Source organism: Danio rerio, chromosome 5 (assembly GCF_052040795.2).
Source record: "Danio rerio strain M-AB ecotype USA chromosome 5, GRCz13ab, whole genome shotgun sequence".
Taxonomy (NCBI): domain Eukaryota; kingdom Metazoa; phylum Chordata; class Actinopteri; order Cypriniformes; family Danionidae; genus Danio; species Danio rerio.
In genome coordinates, this window is record NC_141025.1 from 32,808,476 (window position 1) to 32,832,025 (window position 23,550).

General features: G+C 37.0%; 3 protein-coding genes across 7 annotated transcripts in view; all 3 read left to right on the forward strand.

The window, feature by feature from the left end:
- slc25a25b (solute carrier family 25 member 25b) overlaps positions 1-5,467 on the forward strand; it is a 30,528-nt gene extending 25,061 nt beyond the window's left edge. For 4 of the 5 annotated variants that reach the window (XM_087252682.1, XM_087252683.1, XM_087252684.1 and 1 more), the window contains 4 exons: positions 63-170; positions 306-473; positions 1,592-1,742; positions 1,853-5,467. In XM_087252682.1, coding sequence (XP_087108808.1) covers positions 63-170; positions 306-473; positions 1,592-1,742; positions 1,853-2,037 — 612 coding nt within the window. In that variant the 3' untranslated portion in view covers positions 2,038-5,467. 5 annotated transcript variants of the gene reach the window in all.
- Positions 5,468-8,080: 2,613 nt separating this feature from the next.
- uap1l1 (UDP-N-acetylglucosamine pyrophosphorylase 1 like 1) lies at positions 8,081-13,765 on the forward strand. The gene is given in 9 exon segments (NM_200294.1): positions 8,081-8,521; positions 8,629-8,833; positions 9,145-9,320; positions 9,557-9,729; positions 9,828-10,021; positions 11,410-11,550; positions 11,631-11,816; positions 13,139-13,205; positions 13,582-13,765. Coding segments are annotated over 9 exon segments (1,518 nt in total). The 5' UTR covers positions 8,081-8,235; the 3' UTR covers positions 13,672-13,765.
- Positions 13,766-16,664: 2,899 nt separating this feature from the next.
- Positions 16,665-22,652, forward strand: zdhhc12b (zDHHC palmitoyltransferase 12b). Its single transcript, NM_001442666.1, is given in 5 exon segments — positions 16,665-17,084; positions 19,414-19,553; positions 20,424-20,516; positions 21,013-21,179; positions 21,520-22,652. Coding segments are annotated over 5 exon segments (813 nt in total). The 5' UTR covers positions 16,665-16,987; the 3' UTR covers positions 21,836-22,652.
- Positions 22,653-23,550: the final 898 nt, after the last annotated feature.

A 23,550-nucleotide genomic window follows, 5' to 3' on the forward strand; every position in this document is an offset into this window, starting at 1 on the left:
AGGCAAACAGTGACATCTATTAATTTAGTACTAAATTTAGTATGTTTTGCTCTGTCCTTTAGATTAAGCGGCTCATTGGCAGTAATCAGGAGACGCTGGGGATCCTAGAGAGACTGGTTTCTGGTTCTCTAGCAGGCGCAATTGCGCAGAGCAGCATTTACCCAATGGAGGTAAGAACATAAACTTTATTACTGTACTTTTCAGTAACTCACCATCTTTTTAATTATGTTTTCCTTTCTACACCAAACAAAGCATGACTTTGTTCAGATCACTCAAAGCTTAAACAAAGCTTCTGTGTGTTTAAGGTTTTAAAGACTCGTCTTGCTCTGGGAAGGACGGGTCAGTACTCGGGAATTGCAGACTGTGCTAAACATATTTTTAAGAAGGAGGGCATGACAGCTTTCTATAAGGGTTACATTCCCAATATGCTGGGTATCATCCCTTATGCTGGAATAGACCTGGCTGTTTATGAGGTGAGTTTTACACCGTAAGAAACGGAATATATACTTCAGGCTACATCGTTGTTGTTGTTAACTGAATATGAACATTTAATATTAAAAAAAAAAAAAAAATATATATATATATATATATATATATATATATATATATATATATATATATATATATATATATATAATTATATATAATTATATTATTTTATACAATATATAATTTTAATTATATCAATTATATTATGCCATCAAAACACACTCAAAAAAATACTTGTTTTTCAAGCTGCTTATTTTAAATGAGCTGAAATAACACGTTTTTTGAGAAATCTGTTTTTGGAACAACTCACTTGTTTTATGTTCAATCCACCTACATATGTTACGTTAAATTAATTGATTTGGGCTGGGCAAACAGGAATGAATTATGTAAAACACTGCATCATTTTCTAGTAAATATATGTTTAAGTTCTAGTTTGTTTATTTATAAAGCACATTTAAAAACAGACACAAGAGTGACCAAAGTGCTGTACATAAGTTAAAGTAAAATAAAAAGAAGGATATAAAAACATGAAAATAAGTCAAGAGAAATGACTGAATAAATTTAAAAATGAAGCAGTAGAAAGAACTATTAAAATAATATTGAAAAACTAAGCTAAATAGGTACCTTTAAGGAGTAGTTTAAAAATCGATAGTAATGGAGCCATTCTAATCTCAAGGGGCAAAGTGTTTCATAACCGCAGACCCACTACAGAGACAGCTCTGTCCCCTCTACGTTTCAGTCTGGACTGAGGATATAAAAGTAGATTTTGATCACTTGATCTGAGAGATAGGTTGAGGCTAGATTATGAAGAGAGTTACATACCAGTAAAAGCATTTTAAAATCAATTCTGAATTGGATGGGCAGCCAATGGAGGCCCCCTTAAAAAAATAAAAAAAAATAAAAGCAATCCAAGAGAAAACGAAAGTCATAAGTATACAGGTATATAAATTTAATATAAATATAAATTTGTTTTTGTGTTTTACTTCAATCTTTATTTTAGTACAGTTGTGTTAATGGATAGTTAATAATAATTTAAATGGCATTGCTATTTTATATATTACACTGTGATTTAACTCAATATCGCTCCTATTTTTTCCTGTAGACACTGAAGAACTCATGGCTGCAGAGGTTTGCCACAGACAGCGCTGATCCGGGTGTGTTTGTGCTGCTAGCTTGTGGTACAATGTCCAGCACATGTGGACAGTTAGCGAGCTACCCGTTAGCCTTAGTGAGGACACGCATGCAGGCGCAAGGTCAGTCTTCACAACAGACAAGACTTGTTTACTGCTAGAAACCCTCAATGCCTAATTCTATAGATCTCCTGTCACCGACATTTACCGTTCATCTTTCATTTGTCCTCCAGCTTCTCAGGAAGGAAGTCCTCAGATGACCATGTCAGGACTCTTCAGACACATTGTACGGACAGAGGGCGCTATTGGACTCTATAGAGGCTTGGCACCCAATTTTATGAAGGTCATCCCTGCTGTTAGCATCAGCTATGTGGTCTATGAGAACTTAAAGATCACCCTTGGCGTTCAGTCCCGGTGAGAGAAACCTGAGCACTGTTAAATCCTTTTTTCTTTTTTTATTACTGAAAGGAATCCTTCGACAGTTTGCACTCAAGGAGAAATGGAGCATCAGTTGGCCAAGAAACAGCATGCATGATGGGAAGATCAAAACTTTTTTTTTTCCTCAAAATTTCAAGCCAGAGGTTTGCTTTTGATCCCTGAATGGAAGAATAACTGGAATATATGAGAAAGCACTGAAAGATAATAATCAATACCTCTGCTTAAAACACAATCTTTGCTGTGAGTAAAATGTGAGCATCTCTAAATGACGTGTGTTTTAAATCCAGACACCCCCTCAATTATCCTCTGATGTCATTTTAAAGGAACTCTCCAATTCTTTTGGAAGTAGGCTCGCTTTACTAATCACCTGGAGTTAAACAGTTGAGCACTGTTAGCTTAGCTTAGCATAAATCATTGAATCCGATTAGACCATTAGCCATTTATTGTAAATTGAGCATATTTCCCCCAAAAAAGTGGAGTTTTTCTTTAAGGATATGGAGTTGTTTGCTGTAGGGACTGCAAGACTGTATTAAAGGATTTATGTGAAGGAAGAGTCACACACAAGATTGATTCAAAGAGCAAGAGTTACAGAATCATTTAGTACATGCAACAACAACAAACAAAACAACTGCATTCTTCAGTTCATTATTTAAAGCAAACAACTGGAACTGGATGCGCTAGAAACTTTGTTAGATGTGATGCTAATATTCCTGGTGGAGCTCCGGAGTCCTCATTCCACTAGATGGCAGTGTTCAGTAGTGAAGTCTGGCACTTTCTTATAAAATCAACAACATACTTACATTTCGCTCACATAACTTATTGCTTTTATGTTTATTCAACTTATTTGTTTGTGTTATTAGGCTCAATTTACACTTTTCATGTTTTCAAAGTTACAGAGAGCAACATGGGGGATTATTGAACGTTTTCTTACTCAAATGGGGTCCCAGTTATACCGCTGAGGACTTTTCTTTGATAATTTATTTTTTAATGCTGTTTATTTATTAAATGTAGAAGGTTATTAGAAAAAGAATTCAACATAAAATGATTTAAAGAAACACTACACACTCCCCATGATGATGGGCAGCTAAACAGATGTTAAGGAAAAAGAAAGTCTTTAACACTTTGGGTCCAGGTTGAAAATGATTGTGGTTTGAGAATCAGTTAGTCAGTGATTCTCAACTTCAGACCCACCACTCTGCATATTTTTATGTCTCTTTCATTTACATGCAGGAAACTTTGGAAATTTGGTTCCACCACTAAATATCTAAACTAAATGACTTCATCTCACAATTCTGACTTTTTCCTCTCAGTTTTGACTCTCATTTGCTAGTTGTTAAAATAGAATTTCAGTACTTGCATACTTGTATATCTAAATAGTCAGCTTTAAATGGAAAGACCGGTTGAAACCCGCAATTCTGACTTTGCTTTTTCAGAATTGTAAGATTTAAACTCTCAATTCTATAAATATGTAGTCAAATATAGCCTTTTCCTTTTAGAACTGAACTTTGTGACTTGTGAATACGAGTTTGTCTCAGTTTTGGGGAAGTAAATGTGGGTTTTTATCCACCAACTTAAGACTTTTTTTCATACTGCTTTTCTCCCACTGTTAACAGTGAATATCTAGCAATTATGTCTTAATAATGGGCAAATGCGTGATTTTATTATGTAATTCTGAGGAAAATAAGTCAGAACTGCAGGGTTTATTTCTGCCAAATTGACAAATTTTCTCAAATAGCTACCTTTTTTTTGGCCAATGCAAGTTTCAATCACTCATTTCTGAAAAACGTAAGAATTGTAAAATAAAAACCCACATCTACATTTTTCATTTTTTTATTCAGTGGCCATATGAATCAGATCTTCAGCTTGAGTTAACGAGAGCTCCATAACCTGAACTGTGTGCGTCCAATAGGAGACTCATGTAAAGTATGCAGATGACTGAGTTGAGGAACCGCTGGTCTTGGTAAAGTTTGAGAAAACAAAGCTACTGATATTTTCAAACAATTCTTGTTCATAGATGATCTGCATAACTTCAGTGTAAATATCATTTCTCACCATTATTAGTTTTGCGAGGACTTCAGTAACGTCTATAACACTCTGATTTATACTCCGTCTAGTTAAGGAACATATTTAAGCACTTTATTTTAATAATAAAAATAAAATAAACCAGACTTGAATTTTTAGGAGAACTTGCAACAGAAGGATAGTATTCAGTAGTTCAGTAGTGTGTGTTTAAGAGCATTTTTAAATGTTTGTTTCAGCTTGGGGGGAAAAGAGTTCAGTTTTTGTAAACTAAACGCTAAAAGAGGTATACAGAATGTTATGATATCTTTTGACTCTTCATCAGGAGATGGATATCTTGTATATTTGGATGTGACATTTCAAAATTGACACCCATGTTAAAAATGAATTTAGTTTTTTGTTGACCTTACGGCATTTGCATGAGAAGCCCTGAAACCCAGCAGTTCACTGGGTTGCGATTCTACAAGACCTTTAGTGTTGATATAGTTGCCTTATTTATAAATGGAATAAAGCTGCTTTTAGACTCTTTGGAGGAAATGTAGGAAGATGGGAATGAAATATTTTTCTAATGCGTTGATTCTCAGGGAGAATACAGCGGTCTCAGATGAGACTCTTCTCCATTCTGCGTGGTACAGTATGTGTGCAGGCCCTGAGAACAGTTTGGCTTTTTTTCATGGCCCGAAAACAAACTTGTATCAGTGAAAAAACTGCGAATACCCTTCTGTGTCCTGCTGAGCTCAGCTGCGGCCCGATTCCCTTTGGATCAATTCCGTCTTTGTAAATGCATGTGTATGTGTGTGTCTTGTCTGAATATGCACAAGTTGCACTGTAGAGTCTACAGGGCTTTAAAAGCTGTATTGCCTGCCTCGTGATGGAAGCAGCGTATTTTTGTCCGTTTTGCGTTTTGCACTGTTTCTCACAGGAGAAATCTCTGGACTCTAGATGTCCTGAGACTAAAGGCTTTAGATTTGTGTGCGTTTCTTTTTTTTGGTGGCGATTCACACAATCAAGGAATGCCACTCTTCGAGACTGCCTCTAGTCTATTGCCTTATCATTGAGCTGTTTGCTGCAGCTTCTGTGAGTGTAAATGCACAGTGTTTGCCACATCTATATCCATATGTACTGTTGCTGGGCTCCCCTGACTTTCATAAGCATTCATACTAATCAAATATCCAGATTTTTGTACCGTGAAACATATCTAGATGTGATGACACATCTGCAAAGTTTCAGTTGATGCCGCAATGTGCAGATCAATGCAAAAATATGTTTACTGGACTAAAGGAAAATAAAATCTATGTCCTCTATAGAATGCAAAATTGAATGTAGAGTGGGAATATTTATGTTTGTAAAATAACTGTAAAATAAAGTTATTCTTGATTTTGTTCATGGAAGTTGGGTGTTTTTTTATTATTATTTATTTTATTTCAGGTCAGTCTGGGATTAAACTCTGTCTTCGGAATAAAGAACTGTGAGGGGAAAACGAGAAATATATGCTTGTACTATATATTTTTTTTAAAGAGTTCACGCATAGATAATGCTTGACGTCGACGATGTTAGCAGGTTTGCCATGCTGTCCCAGGAGAGAACCCTGAGCTTGGAGATAGATTAACCCAAGGCTCCCGCCTTGTCAATGAGCATTAAGAGGGACATGAGATCAGGTAGTTATCGAGAGTTCCCCTAATTTATTTGGCCTATAACTTGATTATTAAGATGGCTCTATATAGAAATGGACAGCCAACCACACCAGTGTGTATGCATTAAGTGCTTGTGACTGTTACTACACTGTAAAACGCAATAAGTTAAGTTGAATCAAACCGTTTGAGGAAACCGATTGCAACAAACTATTTAAGTTCAAAAACTAATCTATGTGAGTACTGTGAACTTAATTTATTTGAGTAAATGAAGCAATTTGAGCACAGTAAAACCCAATAAAAGAAGAGAACTTAAAACAACCGAGTACTTGAAAACCCAATAAGATAAGATAAGATAACTCGAACCATTTGAGGAAACCGATTGCTACAAACCATTATGTATATCTATATGAGTACTATGAACCTACTTACCTTTAACACTGAGTTCAAAACTCTTTTCACATGAGTAGAATTAACTTTCAGTCAATTTGAGTTAACTACACTCATTTAATTCACTTGTGTCACATGTATTTAGACTGTGGAAGGACACTGGAGTACCCAGGGGAAATCCACGCAAACACAGAGAGATGCTGACTGACTCATCTAGGCAGGGGCGGACTGGCAATTCTGGCAAATGCCAGAAGGGCCGGACCATTTTTTAAATGTGGGCCGGTCAGCAATTTTTAATTTTTTTCATATGTATTGTATTTTAAATGTAGGCAGCTTTTATCTTGTGCGAGATGTGATAATTATGATGATGATGTTGATAATAGTAAGAATAATAGTAAATGTTAAGCATTGGCCCAATCAGCAACAACCGAATGGTTTCAAGATGGGCCGACCCAATCTGAGCTTACGCAGACATAATTAAATTTGGCAAGAATGTAAAACAAACAGTTAGTGCAACACAAGCTAATTGTCAGAGATGGACCATAAAAAGAGAAAGGCAGTCAAGTCAGACATTGTCAATTACATAAAATTAACTGAACTAATCTCGAAAGGGGGCAATGCAGTGGCGCAATAGGTAGTGCTGTCGCCTCACAGCAAGAAAGTCGCTGGTTTGAGCCTCATCTGGGACAGTTGGTTTTTCTGTGAGGAGTTTGCATGTTCGCGTGGGTTTCCTTCTAGTTTCCTCTACAAGTCCAAACACATGCTATAGGTGAATTGGGTAGGCCAATTGGGAATTGGGTAACCCAGTAATGGGTTGCAGCTTTGAGGGCATCCGCTGTGTAAAACATATGCTGCATAAGTTGCTGATTCCCAGATTAATAAAGGGACTAAGCCAAAAAAAAAAAAAAAATGAATGACATAATTGCATATATAAATGGGTTGTTTTTGTTTCAGTCATATACATTAAATGTTTAAATATCTTTTAAATATGGTACTGCTTATATAATTTTACCATCTGTACACCAATATAATAGTGAATGTGCGTGTCCTTGGGTGGGGCTGTGTTGGTGTGGTAATGTGGGCTGGTGTGGCTACAATGCCAGGGCTGATTTTTAGTCCCAGTCCGCCCCTGCATCTAGGACTTGAACCAGCGACCTTCTTGCTGTGATGGATAGGGATGGATGGAGGGGTCTTCCAAAACGAAGATAGAGAATGAAGTAAAGCTGCGGACACGTTGGGTTTTTCTCCCCATAGACTTCCATTCATATGCAGGCGAATGCATCTGACCGGAAATGCAAGGTCATGCATCAAGTTTCGCAGGTTGCAAAGTTCAAGCTTGGTGAACTCTGACCTGGAAAATTGCATCACTTGACTGCCAACTTGACTCGCATCACTTGAAACGCCAACTGAGCCGAGACTCGAACCAGCGATCTTCTTGCTGTGCGACAGCACTACCTACTGCGCCACTGCCTCGCACTTACGGTCTAGTCGTGTTTTGTTAAACAACTGAATAAATGATGGACCGAACAAAATGCATAAACACTAGACTGTAAAATTTTGCTTTCGTGTGATATTTATTATTTTGTATTTGTAAATATATTCGCTGTTGGAAATAAAGTTTTAGCAACTGTTTGGAAACAGAATCTCGGAGTGGGGAAGGAGAGCGACTCAGCAGACTGATCACATGACAGCGGTTTGCCGTCTGAGGAAGTCATTCATCCGCAGACCGAGAGTAAATACTGCTCGTGTCTCACACCCTGCCGAGCTGACTACCTAGACATCATATCTGGGACGTTCTGTCACACCTCAGCCATGATCGGTTAGGATATATGAACAGATTCGAGTCGCTAGCGAGGAGCGAGAATACTGTTTAGCTAAGCAGCAGTCGTCAGCGGTTTTGACACACGGCCACAATGTGTGCAAGGGGAGTTGCCGAATGACTTGAGTACACACTAAATATGCTTTTACAGTAGTTTTTTTCTTATTTGCCCAGTTATATGTAACTTCGGCTATGTTTATTGTACCAACAACCGCACAGTGATCACGAGTTTCAGGCTGTTGAAAACAGGATCTGGATCAGCACTAATATCAGCTCGACTCCGATCACTACTGTGTTGAGCAGCTTCTAGCAGAGAAAGATGTCCTTTGAGGAAGCAAAAGCGAAATTAGAAGCAGCAGGACAGACTCATGTTTTACAGTTCTGGGATGAACTTTCTGCGGAAGAAAGGGGCACATTTCTGGAGGAAATTTCTCAGCTGCAGCCCGACGAGTTAGTCGAGCACTGCCGTGAAGCTGCAGCGTCCGCAAGCCGACACTCGAGTGCTGATGGTCGGCTTGACGCGCGGATGCAGCCCGTTCCTCCAGAGTTCATTGGGAGTGTGCGTAAAAGTGACAGAGAAACCCTTCAGAAGTGGGAGAATGAAGGTACAGCTCCAACTGTTCAATATAGTATACAATGATACGTTTTCTTTATTTTTTTCGTCATTGTGCTCAAAGTCTCATTAAAGTTATTAAACTACTTGCATTTTCAGGGTTACTGCAGATTTCACAGGACAGAGTGGCTGTTTTGCTGTTAGCTGGTGGTCAGGGGACTCGACTTGGAGTATCTTATCCCAAGGGCATGTATAATGTTGGGCTTCCAAGTGGGAAAACCCTGTACCAGATTCAGGCAGAGAGGATTCAGAAAGTACAGGAACTGGCCAATGTGAGGCATGGCTGTAGGTGCACAGTACCATGGTATGGTATTTCAGCTTTAATCACCATTTGGTCTTGTGGATGGTTTTTGGACCTGCAAATTCTGTAGTGGAAATGACCTCTGAAACAAAATGTTAACACGATAGATGAATAATTGTTAAGTAATTTGTTACTTTTAATAAATGCTTGATTGATGCAATGACTTGTTTGACAACTTTTGAAAACTGGGTCTTGAAAATCACACATCTGTCAGTAATAATAAAAAATGGACTGGTGGTTTAAGACACTTGCCAAACAAACAAGCAAATGACTTAAAACTTGTAATGACTTGTCTTTTAATAATGTATGAACAGGTACATAATGACCAGCGAGTTCACCCTGGGACCCACAGAGAAGTTCTTCAAAGACAACAAATATTTTGGCCTTTGTCCATCCAATGTGGTCATGTTTGAACAGAGGATGATACCAGCTGTGGGCTTTGATGGAAAGATCATCCTGGAAAAGAAAAACAAAATAGCCATGGCTCCAGGTCTGACAGAGCTCATTTGGCTTTAGAAAGAATTTGAATTGATCAAATAATTTTATTGTTGATGTGTTAAGAGCAGATCATAAAATAATACAATCAACTAGAGCCTACCTTTCATAACTATTTGTTTTCATTCGTTACGTGTGAACAACGCAATATGGTCACATCAGTGTCTTTTTTTTTACTTAACTGACTAAAACCAGCTGACGTTTGCATCTTCATGTTTATGTCTTATTCAGATGGAAATGGCGGCCTCTATCGGTCACTGGTGGACAACAAGATTTTAGCGGACATGGAGAGAAGGAATGTGGAGTTTCTTCACGTGTACTGTGTGGACAACATCTTGGTGAAGATGGCAGACCCGGTTTTTATTGGCTTTTGTGTAACCAACGGAGCAGACTGTGGTGCCAAGGTGAAAATGCCCTGTTTATGGGCTTGACTAAATCCCATTCATTTTTATGATCGTGTTGTTTTGGGGTGGTTAGCCATGTTTACCTTGATTCTGGTCAGGTGGTGGAAAAGGCCTATCCTGCAGAGCCTGTTGGAGTGGTGTGCCGTGTGGACGGTGTATATCAGGTGATTGAGTACAGTGAGATTCAGCCAGAGACGGCAGAGCGGCGAGGCTCAGGAGGAGAGCTTGTGTTCAGTGCCGGGAACATTTGCAATCACTTCTTTACCCGGAGCTTCTTAAAGGATGTGGCCGAGTATGTACTCTCATTACAATGTTTTAGCATACAGTCACGTTCTCTTTTGTGTAAAGTCAACTTATTGTGCATTAAGTCAATGTTTTTCTGTAATCTATTATAATAATAATGCTTCATTATTTTACCAGGCAAGAGAACCTCTAAAATAAAGCCTACTAAATCTTTTTATTATCAAGGTACTGGTGCAAAATGATGGGTTCTCAATACAAGATTAGTTTGTAACAATTTATAATAATGTTCGGTTTATTAACATTTGTTAACAGTAGTTAGGTATTAATTACTTAGTACTTAGTATTAATTAAAATTCTTTGCTCAGTTCAAGTTCAAGCTCAATTTATATAGCACATTTCCACAAGGCTGCACAAAGTGCTTTACAGAGAAGATACAAACAAGCAGTACGGACATAATAAACAAAACAGCAATAGGCACACAATGTAAAAGAGAACATAAAAGATGTAAAATATATTATACAAAAAACAGTTTGGTTTCAATGCCTAAAACAAGAAAGTAATTGACTCTTTAAATAATTCCACCTAGTTCAAAGATGCTACCACAGTTGACCACACTAAACAGGATTAAACACGAGACCGTTGGCCCCCTGAGGAAGGGACTTGTGCTTCAAACAACCTAGAAAATAGATGAGTCTTTACTTTAGACTTAAAAATTAGCAGTGACTAAGCCATTTTTAATTCTAGTGGCAGCACGTTCTAAAAGGAGGACCAGCTTTAGCGAATGCACGTTCGCCACTGCTTTGAGGTGGGCCTTTGGGACTTTTAATAGACACTGATGAGCAGAACGCAAGTTGCTGGACGGAGTGTTGGCCACAATCAGTTGAGATGAATAATGAGGGCCCAGGCCACGTAAGGTTTTCCCATAAAGAGAAGGTTTTTAAATTTGATTCTTTGTCCCACCAGTAGCCAATGGAGAGACCTTAAAATGGGAGCGTGCATATTTCAGACTTTTTGTTAAAAGTCTAGCTGCTGCGTTTTGCACTAACTGTAGGCGAGCGATCTTATTCACCCACTTTCACAGCAAACGAAATCATAAAAGACAAATGAAAAGGTTTGTAATCCAATCTGAGGGATTTTTGTCCCTTTACTGAAGGTTGATTCACCCCAAACTCAGTTGAAAATGTTGAATGGTCACAAAACAAAATAGTTGAGCTAACATTAACCTATTTATTAAAATACCATTTTATTTTTATAATAATATTTATTAACCTTATTGGTTTTGCTTAGGACACATAATACCTACAGGTAACTGTTTAAAAAACCAGAAGCTTAAAGCATAGACTCTCAGAAAACATGCATGTTGGTCAAGAATATGGAACATATTGACTTCATCTGTAATCAAAGCCCTTTGTGCAAATGACTCCTCTTTCATTGCAGAAAGTTTGAGAGTAAGCTGAAGCAGCATGTGGCAATCAAGAAAGTGCCGTTTGTGGATGGAGAAGGAAACCTGGTGAAACCAACAAAGCCCAATGGCATCAAAATGGAGAAATTTGTATTTGACGTCTTTCAGTTCTCAAAGTGTGTTTGCAGCTATTCTTAATTTGGGCAAAATCAGGTATCACCCTCTTCCTCACTGTAATTTGTTTTGTCTTTGCAAGGAAATTTGTCGCATTTGAGGTGTTGAGGGAAGAGGAATTTTCACCCCTGAAAAATGCTGATGGGGCACCTCTGGACACACCAACCACAGCACGCCGATCTTTGCTAGCACAACATTACCGCTGGATTCTGGCAGCCGGTGGAAGCTTCCTTGATGAGCAAAATAAGCCCTTCACACCAAAACATAGGTGATAACACTAAATACCCTTTAGTAAATCCACATCAAATAAGGATTGTTGGACAGCATCCTCAATGTCTCAGAGGGATAGTTAATCAAAAACTGAAAATTTCCTAATCATTTACTCACACTCAAGTGCTTCAAAACCTTTATGAATTTTTAGAAACAAAACATAGGCCTACTATGGAAGTCAGTGACTTCAGAAACAACATTCTTAAGGATATCTTGTGTTCAAGATATGAAAGAAACTTAAACAGGTTTAAAACAAGTGGAGTAGTTCATTTTTAGGTGAACTATCCCTTTAAAGAGTCCTTTACGATCGTGTTCCATTTTCTTTGAGTAACTGATCATGTTTGTGACTTTAACTAATGGTAAAACTGAAACCATTATAAAATGTTTACATTTGCTTCAAAAAAACAGAAAACTGAAACTTACAGTTATGGTAAGGATATTACATTTCGGACATGCTTCAGGTTATATCTGCGTTAAAAAATCATGTGTTCCTTTACATTAGCGAGACAGGACTGATGGGCTTTATTCTGGTTAAACAACTGGCTAGATATACATTATTCCACTTATTACACAGATATTTGCCTCAAAATGAAATAATTAGACACTAAACACTGATCTGAGCTGTAATCATTTACTTACTCTTTAATTTAATGTAAAGTTCGCCGAAATGATGACTAGTTGCAGCTTGCGCTAAACAACTTGTATAATTATTCAGCCACAAGATGGCGCCAAACAGTCAAGATCAGCGGCGTGACAGATAAGCACAAAACTGTCGATTGAATAATATACTTGGGATAAGATGATTCGTGTTCGTATTTCATTCTTTGGAATGTCGTGATTGATTACTCAGAAATCAGGTAAACATGAATTTACATGCAGACGGCTATTATTATTGAGTAAACCTGAAGTAAACAAGTCCATGAGGAAAGAAGCTGCAAACAAGCAAGCTATGTACCCACATGCCATGGAAATAGAGCACGTCAACATATCCTACTGCTATCAGTAAACAAATATTGACTGTTTAGAATAGCGTCAAATGACCTTTACTGCAAATATGATGTTTTCTCTCATATTTTAATTTGTTTTATAATTCCAAACAAACCAGTTGTAGAAAAGGATGTGCTGTAGACATTTCCTAAAATCAACTCTATTCCCCTTATGAATTGAGTTCCTCCAGCTGACTTAACCTGAAAGAAAAATGCCTAAAAGGGATGTCTTGCCTGTCCATGCAGAAAATGAACTATTTTAAGTCAGTTTCTTAAATGGACAGCAGGGTGAGTGTTTTATAATGACTGACTTTGTCTCTGCTTTCTTTTGCAGTACTGCACAGATTGAAGACCCACCAGCAGTCTGTGAAATCTCTCCACTCGTATCATACTTTGGCGAGGTAAAAACTCAAATACTTTTATTGTTGTTGTGGTTTTTGTCAATTTAGAATTGATAATACTGATGAAAAGTCTAGTTTTGTGTCTAAGAGACCTACATCTGACACAAAAGCTAAACATTTTTAACAGAATACCAATTTTTTAGAGTTAGTACAAAAAGAGCCAAGATTAGCCCTGAGGCACAGAGTGAAAAAAGGGTAACTAGCATGTGTGAACATATGGAGCATGATGTGAACTGGAGCGGATGATGTTAAAGCAGTGTTTCTGTTCTCAGGAGAGAGCGTTAGAGACAGCTGCAACGCCACATCTCTTTCTATCCTTTTTTTCATTCTTAGCCTCAGTGACGCATGGATGTATTTTAATTGCTGTGTTTTACAGGGTCTGGAAATGCTGCTAAATCAGAAGAACTTGAAGTCGCCTTTTATACTTGATGAGAATGAAGCCAAAAATCTTGTGCAAACAGTATAATGTTTTTAGCTGAGGATTATGCATGGTAGATTTTTGACAGTAAAGGAAATTAAAGGGATGTTTGCAAATCAACAATAAATACATAAACTAGTTAGTTTGGGCTCTGTAGAAGTCACTTCATGAATTACAACTGGTACAAAATGCTGCAGCTCGTATTATCACAAAAACCCCATCTGCCTGTCACATCACATCAATTCTACAACAGCTTCACTGGCTTCCCATCCTTTTCAGAATTAATCATAAAATACTTCTTCTCACTTTTAAAGCCATCCACAATCTCGCTCCTCCATACCTTGCTAATCTTGTTCATATCGCCACACCTTCTTGAACACTCAGGTCTTCTTCTTCCATTCACCTCACTGTTCCCTCTGTCCACCTTGTCTCCATGGGGAGCAGATCCTTCAGTCACTCTGCTCCTCAGCTTTGGAATCCACTTCCTTCTGATCTGCGTAATTTAGACTCTCTTTCACAATTTAAATCCAAACTCAAAACACATCTGTTTAGAACAGCCTATTCTCTTTGACCCGATTGAGTTTTAAAGTTTGTATTGTATTCTATTGTTTTTATTTGAACTGATTGTTCTAGCTGTCCTGTACGGTGACCTTGAGTGTCATGAAAGGCACCTTTAAATAAAATGCATTATTATTATTATTTGAAAATGCTCACAAAGGTTACATTTATTTGATCAAAAATACACTTAACAACTCATTTATCAAATATTGCAACAAATTAAAGAGAACTGTTTTTTTATGTTTAAGAATGCCATTTATTCCTATTAATACTCAAATTTGGTGTTAAAAAACTTTTTTCTACAATCAGTGTTTTGTGCTGCTTGCTTTAAAAAAACAAAAATGTATACATTTTTTCAGAATTTTCTTTTATAACAACTCTCAAAATTAAAGTTTAAACAATAAACATTTATTTAAAATAGAAAGATGCAGCTGTATTTCTTAGATTAAAGGGCACTTATGATGAGCTGGACATGATGAACAAGATGATGACAATCTTATGATGACAAGCTTATGATGAACTGTCTGTATGTGTATATATAGTGTGTCCACTGTCATATTGGAGTGATATAAACCCAATAAGTCTCTTTTTAATCATCTACTGGTGCTAAAATAGAACCTTAATCCCTGTGATTTTGAGGCCCACCGGCTGCATGGGGTCAGTAAACGCACATAGATGTGTGTGTGTGTGTGTGTGTGTGTGTTTACTACAACTATAAACAGCATTTGTGTGCGAGTCATCACTTCAGAAAGGCTTGAAAAGACTCCACCACAAATACATCAAATGTACTTGGTATTTTTAAAAATTTGACGAGCTGTATTTCAGCTTTATCCATGTCTGTTTCTATCACCGACTGCTGTTTATCTCATGTATAACAGGAAAAGCATACACACATGTGGGAACACTGAGTGGGGAGAAGCAGCTCATTTGCATTTAAAGACACATGCTACAAAAACAGCTACAGTATACTCAGACAACAAAATGGGCAGATTCTGGAGGCTATAATGAATTATATGTTGGGTGTTTTGAGCTGATACTTTACAGTCATATTCTGAAGACACCAAAGGCTTATTCTACACTCGTAAAAAATGTGCCCTTTAAGTGGATATTCAACCATTTTTTGTCTACTCAAACTAAAGTTATTCTTCTAAGTGTCCCTACTGTGAATGTCTGCCTCTATAGATCTGTCAGTTTATGATGTTAAAGTTATAAAGTAATTTTGACACAGCAGTGTCTCTTTAGCATTTTGTACAGAACACTATTAATCCCTGTTTTATATATAGATGTCACACATATTCAGCCTATGCTAGCCTTTCCTGTTGCTTAAAGACTAATTGATTGCGTCTAAAATGTTTATATTATTGCAGTGCTGTCCTCACTGGAGCATCCAAATCCCCTCTTAATGAATTGCAATAACTGCAGAATTCAGCAGCTATAATCCTAACTGGCACTAGTTGTTGGTGAATACATAATCTTTATATTTTAAACATGATACTGACTCCCTGTTAGGTATCATATGTATGTTTTAAAATGATATAATGCTAGCTTGATATATTGGTAGATTTAAAATGATAATGCTAGCTTACTCTGCGGTAACTGGTTGCTCTTTCAACACCCAGTCATCATCACATGCTTTAGATGCTTCCTAAAACTTGTCTTTAATGGATGGAATTATTTGTTATTTCTCTTGTATTTACAATGCTTTGTTTTATATTGTTTTGTCTTTTTTTTGCATTGTTTAAGCACCTTTGAGAAAGTGACTTTGAAAGACACAAAGAATATATATTATGTTATAATTCATAAATAAATATATTAAAATATATAATATTTAAATATTGTCATTATAAATATCCTTGCCATCACATTTGATCAGTTAAATCCAATGCTGAATAAAACTATGAATTGCTTAAAAATATACTGACTGCAACTATTATTAGTATTTTCATTCAAATTCCTTCTTAGTCCCTTTATTTAATAGGGCTCGCCACAGCTGAATGAAACGCCAACTTATCCAGCACATGTTTTACGCAGCGGGTACCCTTCGCTGCAACCCAGTACTGTGAAACACCCATACACTTACATTCACACTCAACGGACAATTTAGTTTATTCAATTCACCTGTATCACATGTCTTTGGACTGCGAGGGAAACCGGAGCACACCCACGCGAACACGTGGAGAATATCCATTATTAATATTTCATAATTGTAAAATGATCTAAACAGACATAACATAATACGCTCATGGGGAACCTGTCATTTTTATATATGCAGTGTGATTTTGTGGGTTGTTTATATTGCTTGATTCTGACACTGCATTACTGCATATATCCACTTGCAGTTCTGAGAATGCTTCCTCTCTTCCTTTGGCTTTACATTTGCATCCCAGTTTCAAGCCGAGACCTCACGTGACCACAAGCGACCAATAGGAAACATGACATGTACCCGTCTCACATCTAAGCTGCGGAACGGCATCAACAAGCTTATTAGAGCGAAAGAAACACAGAATACTGAAGTACCGCCGTTTCGGTTGAATCACAATGTTATAGCCGTCTCCGTTAGACGTGCAGCATACGAACCCCGACGCCAGGGGACAAATATCCCGGTCAGAAATGGTTGTTGTTGTGGAATTTAGCGCAGGACGCGTAGGAGCGCACTTGACAGCTGGAATGTAACGTTAACTGGTTTCTGATGAGCTCGAGCAGGCTAACAAACACAGCTAGCTGATGATTACAGCTCTTATGACAATGTGTTTCTTTGCGAGCGCACAGCAGACGCATGCTTAGCTGGATATAGAAGTATGCTAGGATGTTCAAAAATGTGTTCGGTTCAGGATTTCTGGTGAGGACCGCTCATGTCATTTTGACATGGGTTATAACGCTGATTCTCTTCCTCCACGACACCGGTAAGTGCTCGTTATAGACGCTTAATGTGCTGTGAGAGCATGTGTTAGTCTCCATTCAAAGCATGTTATTTAATGGACGCTGAATGATAATAAATGAGATGAAGATGCTTCACACACCTGTTTCTGCATCTCTGAGTGTTTGACTCAAGTGTACTGCTGCTTTTACCTGTCATTTGTTATACTCTTATTACACACTCTGTCCAACTGGTTTACAGCATAGTCTACTGGACAGAATATCTTTCTACTCTATACATTTTGCTGGACTACACAGTGATGTGGTATGATGTGTGTGTTTTCCCCTGTTCTTCTACATAGTTATTCTGATACAGTTACATACAGTAACAGTGCTCTGACTGCTACACTGTTGCATGATATGAGTCCACCATGCTTTATTCTACTTTCCACATTTCTGCTCTATATCCCAGTCTGCAACATTATATATCGCTTTACTTCTACTTAATAATAATAATACTAATAATGATGTTTTGGTACATTATAATAACTAGATTATTATAATGACTATTAGATTTCTGCAAAAACAAAATGAAATTACGGTGACTCGGAGAGCTCCAAAGCGCTGCAAGCTAAGAAAATACATGCAGATAGAAAAACAATAATAGAGAAAACATCATCGATCCACTTAAGTCGTGACGTATGAAATACTGTTTCCAGCTCCAAGCTGCTATTTACCTAAATTTAGAAAATGGTAGTTCATGACCACTTTGTAGTCAAATTACACACAAAAGAGATTTTCTTACAAAATCATGATGTACATCAGTGTTTCTCGACCATGTTGCTTGAGGACCACCAGCAATGCATATTTTGGATGTCTCCTTTGTCTGTTACACCCATTACAGGTCTTTCATTCTCTGCTAATGAGTTGATCTGAATCAGGTGTGTTTGGTTAAGGAGACATGGAAAATGTGCAAAGCTGGTGGTATTTGTATTGGTATTTATTGGTATTTATTAAGCCTTACCATACAATTTGATAAATCAGTGACATCACACTTAATTGAATTTGACTACACATGGACATGCAAATTAATAAAACGCATACAAATAGCACAGACCACAATGGAAATGGTTTGGTGGACCACAAAAAGTAACAAAGCTGGTTGCTACATTAAAGAGGAAGCAGTTGCTGCTGGTTTATTTGCACCTCTTAAAGCACAGGTGTCAAACTCAGTTCCAAAAGGGCCGCAGCTCTGCACAGTTTAGTTCCAACCCTAATTGAACACACCTGATCAAACTAATTGAGTCCTTCAGGCTTGTTTGAAACCTACAATTGAGTTTGACACCCCTGTCTTAAAGGGATAGTTCAACCAAAATAAATAAATAAATAAATAAATAAATAAATAATTAATAGAAATTGACTCAGTGTTTCCAAACCTTTATGATTTTCTTTTTTCTGAAGAAGAGTTTTTTAGAAAGCAGAAAAGCTGCAACGATTGACTTCCATAGTAGGAAAAACAAATACTGTGGAGCATACTTCAAAATTGATTTTTTTGATGTTCAACAGATATAATTTTCAGTTTTGGGTGAACTATCCCTTTAACTCAAACCAGGTTTAGGAGTTCCCTCAATCAGTGTACATAAATCACAATTATGAAAAGAAAAGTTTAAATTATGATGACAGATCAATTTATGAAAAAAAGAAATAAAATAAAAATCAATGACACGAAAATTATGATATCTCAGGCCATTTTATTGAAGACCAAAAGGCATAGCTTTGTTAAAATGTAAAAAAAATAAATAAAAAAAATAAAAACACACACACACACACACACACACACACACACACATATATATATATATATATATATATATATATATATATATATATATATATATATATATATATATATATATAAATTAATAATTATAGATAAAACTATTAGCAATAATATGTCAATGAGTGGTCTATAAAGGGTTAAATATTTTCAGCCATTTAGTGTGATGCTATGTACTTAAAAATAATGTTTTTTTTTTTTATTGGCATCAGTGGTTCCATGAGGAGCCTTTTTAGTCCATGAAACCTTACATTCCACCTAAGGTTCTTTAAAGTTGCAAAATGTTAATGAGTAAAAGTTTGACTTTTTTCTTGTTTTTTTTTAAGTGCCAATTCATGAAGTGTAAAAAGCCTCAGGATCAGAGATTTTATTCTCACTAGATTCAATCCTCGAGTAATATAATTATTGTATTTGTTCTCCATTCTAACTTCTTTTACTTCTGTTCTACAATGATGATTCACTCCACTTCTCTACTGTGCTTTTTTCCCCACTGTACTATTGATTGTTCCGTAACACTGTGATGTTCTTCTTGCACACAGACCTGCGCCGGCAGGAGGAGACTGGGGAGCTCACACTGCCGGTTCTCTTTGTGCTGCTGGTTCTGGTGTCTGTGTTGCTGTACTTTGCGGTCTCACTCATGGATCCTGGTTTTGTCCTGACTGATGACTGTGACTTGCAGGTCAGTAAATAAATTTAAACTTTTTTTGTCAGCCAAGCCTGAAATACCTCAAATATTTACTTGAAGTACCTCTGTAATCCCTGATCTTCCATAGACAGCATGGTTCCCGACTTGTTCAGAGTCGAGAAAGGTACAAAACCCATTCTCAAATCAGACCATATGCCTTTAGTGGTTTAATCGTTGTATTGTTAAGGGAAGAAAATATTTTTCTTTAAGGGCACACAAAAGTTCCTGTCCTCAGTGTCAGTATAGGGCACACCACGTTATTGAGCACTGATGTCCGTGTGTTACTTCCTCTGTTTGAAAAGAAGCACAGGTGCATCCGAGGAATAGTAGGTCAGCAGCAAACGCACAGACCACATCGCTCTCATGAATGTGCACCCTATACTAACACCGAGGAGAATAAACTGTTGAATAGTGTCCTTATTTTTGTTTTATGTGCATACAAAAGTATTCTTGCACCTTGACAATATTCCAAATGAACCACTGAAGGCACATTGTCTGTTTTGAGGATGTTTTTGGGTACAGTCAGGATCCTTGCTTTCTATGGAGGATGAGGGAGCTCTCAGATCTAAAATGTCTTGATTTGAGTTCTGAAGATGAACGAAGGTCTTGGGGGTTTGGAACAACATGAGTAATTAAATAACAGAATGTTCATCTTGAGTGGACTAACCCTTTAACAGCAGGTTTCCAGAATGCTGACAATTGGTTAGATATTTCTAGTTAATCTACACAGATAGATAGACATTGATCTTCTGTGCTAATAGAAATATAGACCTCATAACCATTTTAACCAATGGATTTTAGAGGTTTAAATCTGGAGAGTAAGATTTTAGAGTATCAAACATGCGTCACCTGACTGTTTTTCAGTTCACACTTGGTATCGCAGAAGAAACACAGGATATGATTCCACAGACCACCAAATCCATACGACTGCGGCGCTGTGGACACTGTCTGGTGCAGGTGAGCTGTTTTAGTATATTATAGACATATCATTTAGACCTTTTTGAGGGATGTAAACCATATCAATGGTCCCGAAGTATTTCCTGATTAACATTTGTAATTCCTATAGCTTCCGAGAATCCAAAAAATAAAAGCAACATATTGATAAATAATGTTATGATAATAGTTTGAACATTAAATTATGATGGAGTTGCCTCTTGTTACAGTAATAAAATAATTTGATAACAAGCTGGAAATGTTCGTGGGCCAATGACGTGACCACATTGAAATGGTCTATATATTAGTTTATATAATTTTACTAAAAAGACCTTAGTTTAATTCAAATATTTAACAGCATGCTGCTATAAAAAAAAAAAGTTCTAGAGACATAAAATGAAACTGAATATAGCTTTTTGCCAGTAATGTTACGTCAGTTAATATAGATTAGTTCATCAAATTTGGTTAATGAACAAGTGTTGGGTAGAGAAGTTTAAAATGAATGCTCACTTTGACACAGCAACCGATGAGATCGAAACACTGCCAGACGTGTCAGCACTGTGTGCGTCGCTATGATCACCACTGCCCCTGGATCGAGAACTGCGTCGGGGAGAGGAACCATCGCTGGTTTGTGCTTTATCTGGCCGTCCAGCTTGTGGTCTTGCTGTGGGGACTGTACATGGCTTGGTGAGCAACATTTATATGCAACTTACATTTGATCAAAATTAATATTCAGAAAAGATGCACTCTTTAGAGATGTCGGTTAAAGAGATTGATCAAAAACATGACTCGCTATCAAGTGATTCCAAACCTTTATAAATTTATTTTCCCCATTGAACACATAAGAAGATACTTTGAAGAATGTTGGAAACTTCTAGCCATTGATTGATTGCCTACCGATTTCAACATTCTTCAAAATATCTTCTTTTGTGTTCAACAACTCAAAGAGGTTTGGAACAACTTGAGGTAAGTAAATGAAGACAATTGTAAATTTGGGGTGACCTATCGCTTTAAAACTCTGACACAGGTCAGGCTTCAGTCACGCCTCCACCTGGCAGCAGTGGTTGAGGACTAACGGTGTTCTCCTGGGAGCAGCAGCAGTGGTTGCCATTTTGGCCCTCACCGTGCTCCTCCTCCTGGGCTCGCACCTCTACCTGGTGTCCTTAAACACCACCACATGGGAGTTCATGTCCCGACACAGAATCTCATACCTCAAGCACTGCGGTGCAGACGAAAACCCTTTTGACAAAGGAATCCTGCGCAATCTCTGGGGCTTCTTCTGCGCTTGGGAACCGGTGGTTTGGGAGCACGTTTACTTCAAGCAGGGCAATGATCCCATTTGATTCCCTGGGTGTCGTGATGTCCCTGACGTATAACCAATAAGACGGAAGTTGATATTTTATTAGCGGGAAACTTCTTCAAACTTTGCAGGACGTCTACTTCTGTTTCCTTGTGAATGATCCATTTGGAAAGTGTTTCTTAAATGCATGAACTTTGTAGTTGCGATGATGTGATGATCAAGTGTTATCAAATGATGAGTGTTTTTATAAAAGGTGTTTTGCGAATTCTTTACCAGTACTTTGACAATTGTGCTGATTTTTGCACATTTTTAAAGCAAACACAGAACAAAAAGCACAAGAAAAAATAAATCACAACAGTTTTTTGGAGCTGTATTGTGGTTTCCAGTTAATGCAATACATTAAGATATGTGAAACTCGTGCGTATGTATTAATTAAGCTCTTTTACATGGTTCTACAAAGCTGCTGTACAAACTAGATCTATCTACATTTATAGCAGCAACAAATCATGTTGTACAGTTACATCAGCAATGACTTTGTGCAATTATTGGATTTGTGAAATTTTTACAGATTTGTTTTTTAGAATATAGATCTCCTCGTATAAGAGACAGGGTAATGAGAAATTGATGTGAAATAACATCCTCTAGCACTTTATATATATTTGAGTGGTGAGATTTCAATATGCTTGTAATGTGATTTTATATGATTAAATGTACTATAATCTGTAAACTAGACATGACAAATCAACAGATTAAAATACTTTTTATAGGGTACATTTCCATGACACTTAAGACTTGGCAGTATGACTGTATATATACACACATTGTTACCGAAGAAATAAAGTCTTATCATAAAATGCTTAATCACATGCTTAGAGAAAAGGATTGACTCATTAAAAGCAAATTAAATATCGCTGCCAAGCAGCCTCCCGCTGGGTCATAATGCCTGCCCCATGTGGTCTTAACTTTATTCAAGGGTTGCAGTGTTACACTAATAAATATTTATGAAAAAGATAGATCTATCCAAGTATATAACGCATCAACTCGGGTTATAACTGATCAATTGGCATCAATCACAAGTCTGATTTTACTTTATTGTGAAAATCTATAACTTAAAGGGATTACAAATGTCAAACCTGACTCTGTAAATTAAGACTTCTCAAAAACACACTAACCTAAAAAAAATTACCGTTAAAAAATAAATATGTAATAACCTTTTTGAGGTTTTGGAATAACTACCTATTAAAATAGTTATATTGTAAAATAAAGTGAATAAAACAAATTATGTCACCATTAATCTCGGAAAACACATTTCTAAAAGGTGCTGTTGACCTGAAAATTTCCCCAGATGAGAATAACAAATAAAATGACATGGAAAAGAGAAGTATTGAACACATGAAGGAAGGCAGGTGTAAAAGGCATGGAAAGCCCAGACAGTAGCTGAAATCTCTGAGTAGTTAATTAGCAGTTCTGCCCCTTGTCAATGTAAATGAATATTAGCGGTTTCAGTTCAACACCTACATTAGCAGATGAGGAAGATGAACCAGGGTGGACATTAGGACTGTGCGATATGGGCAAAAGAAACCCATCATGATTTTCTTGAACAATATTGCGATTTTAATCAAGATTTTGTCTCAGACAGTCTAAATCTGTGTTTACAGTGTGAATCTGAAACATATTTCAAAAGAAAAACAATTAGATCTTTATCAAAGACCTGTAACATGTCTCTAAAACAGACATAAAATAAAATTCTCCCCATAC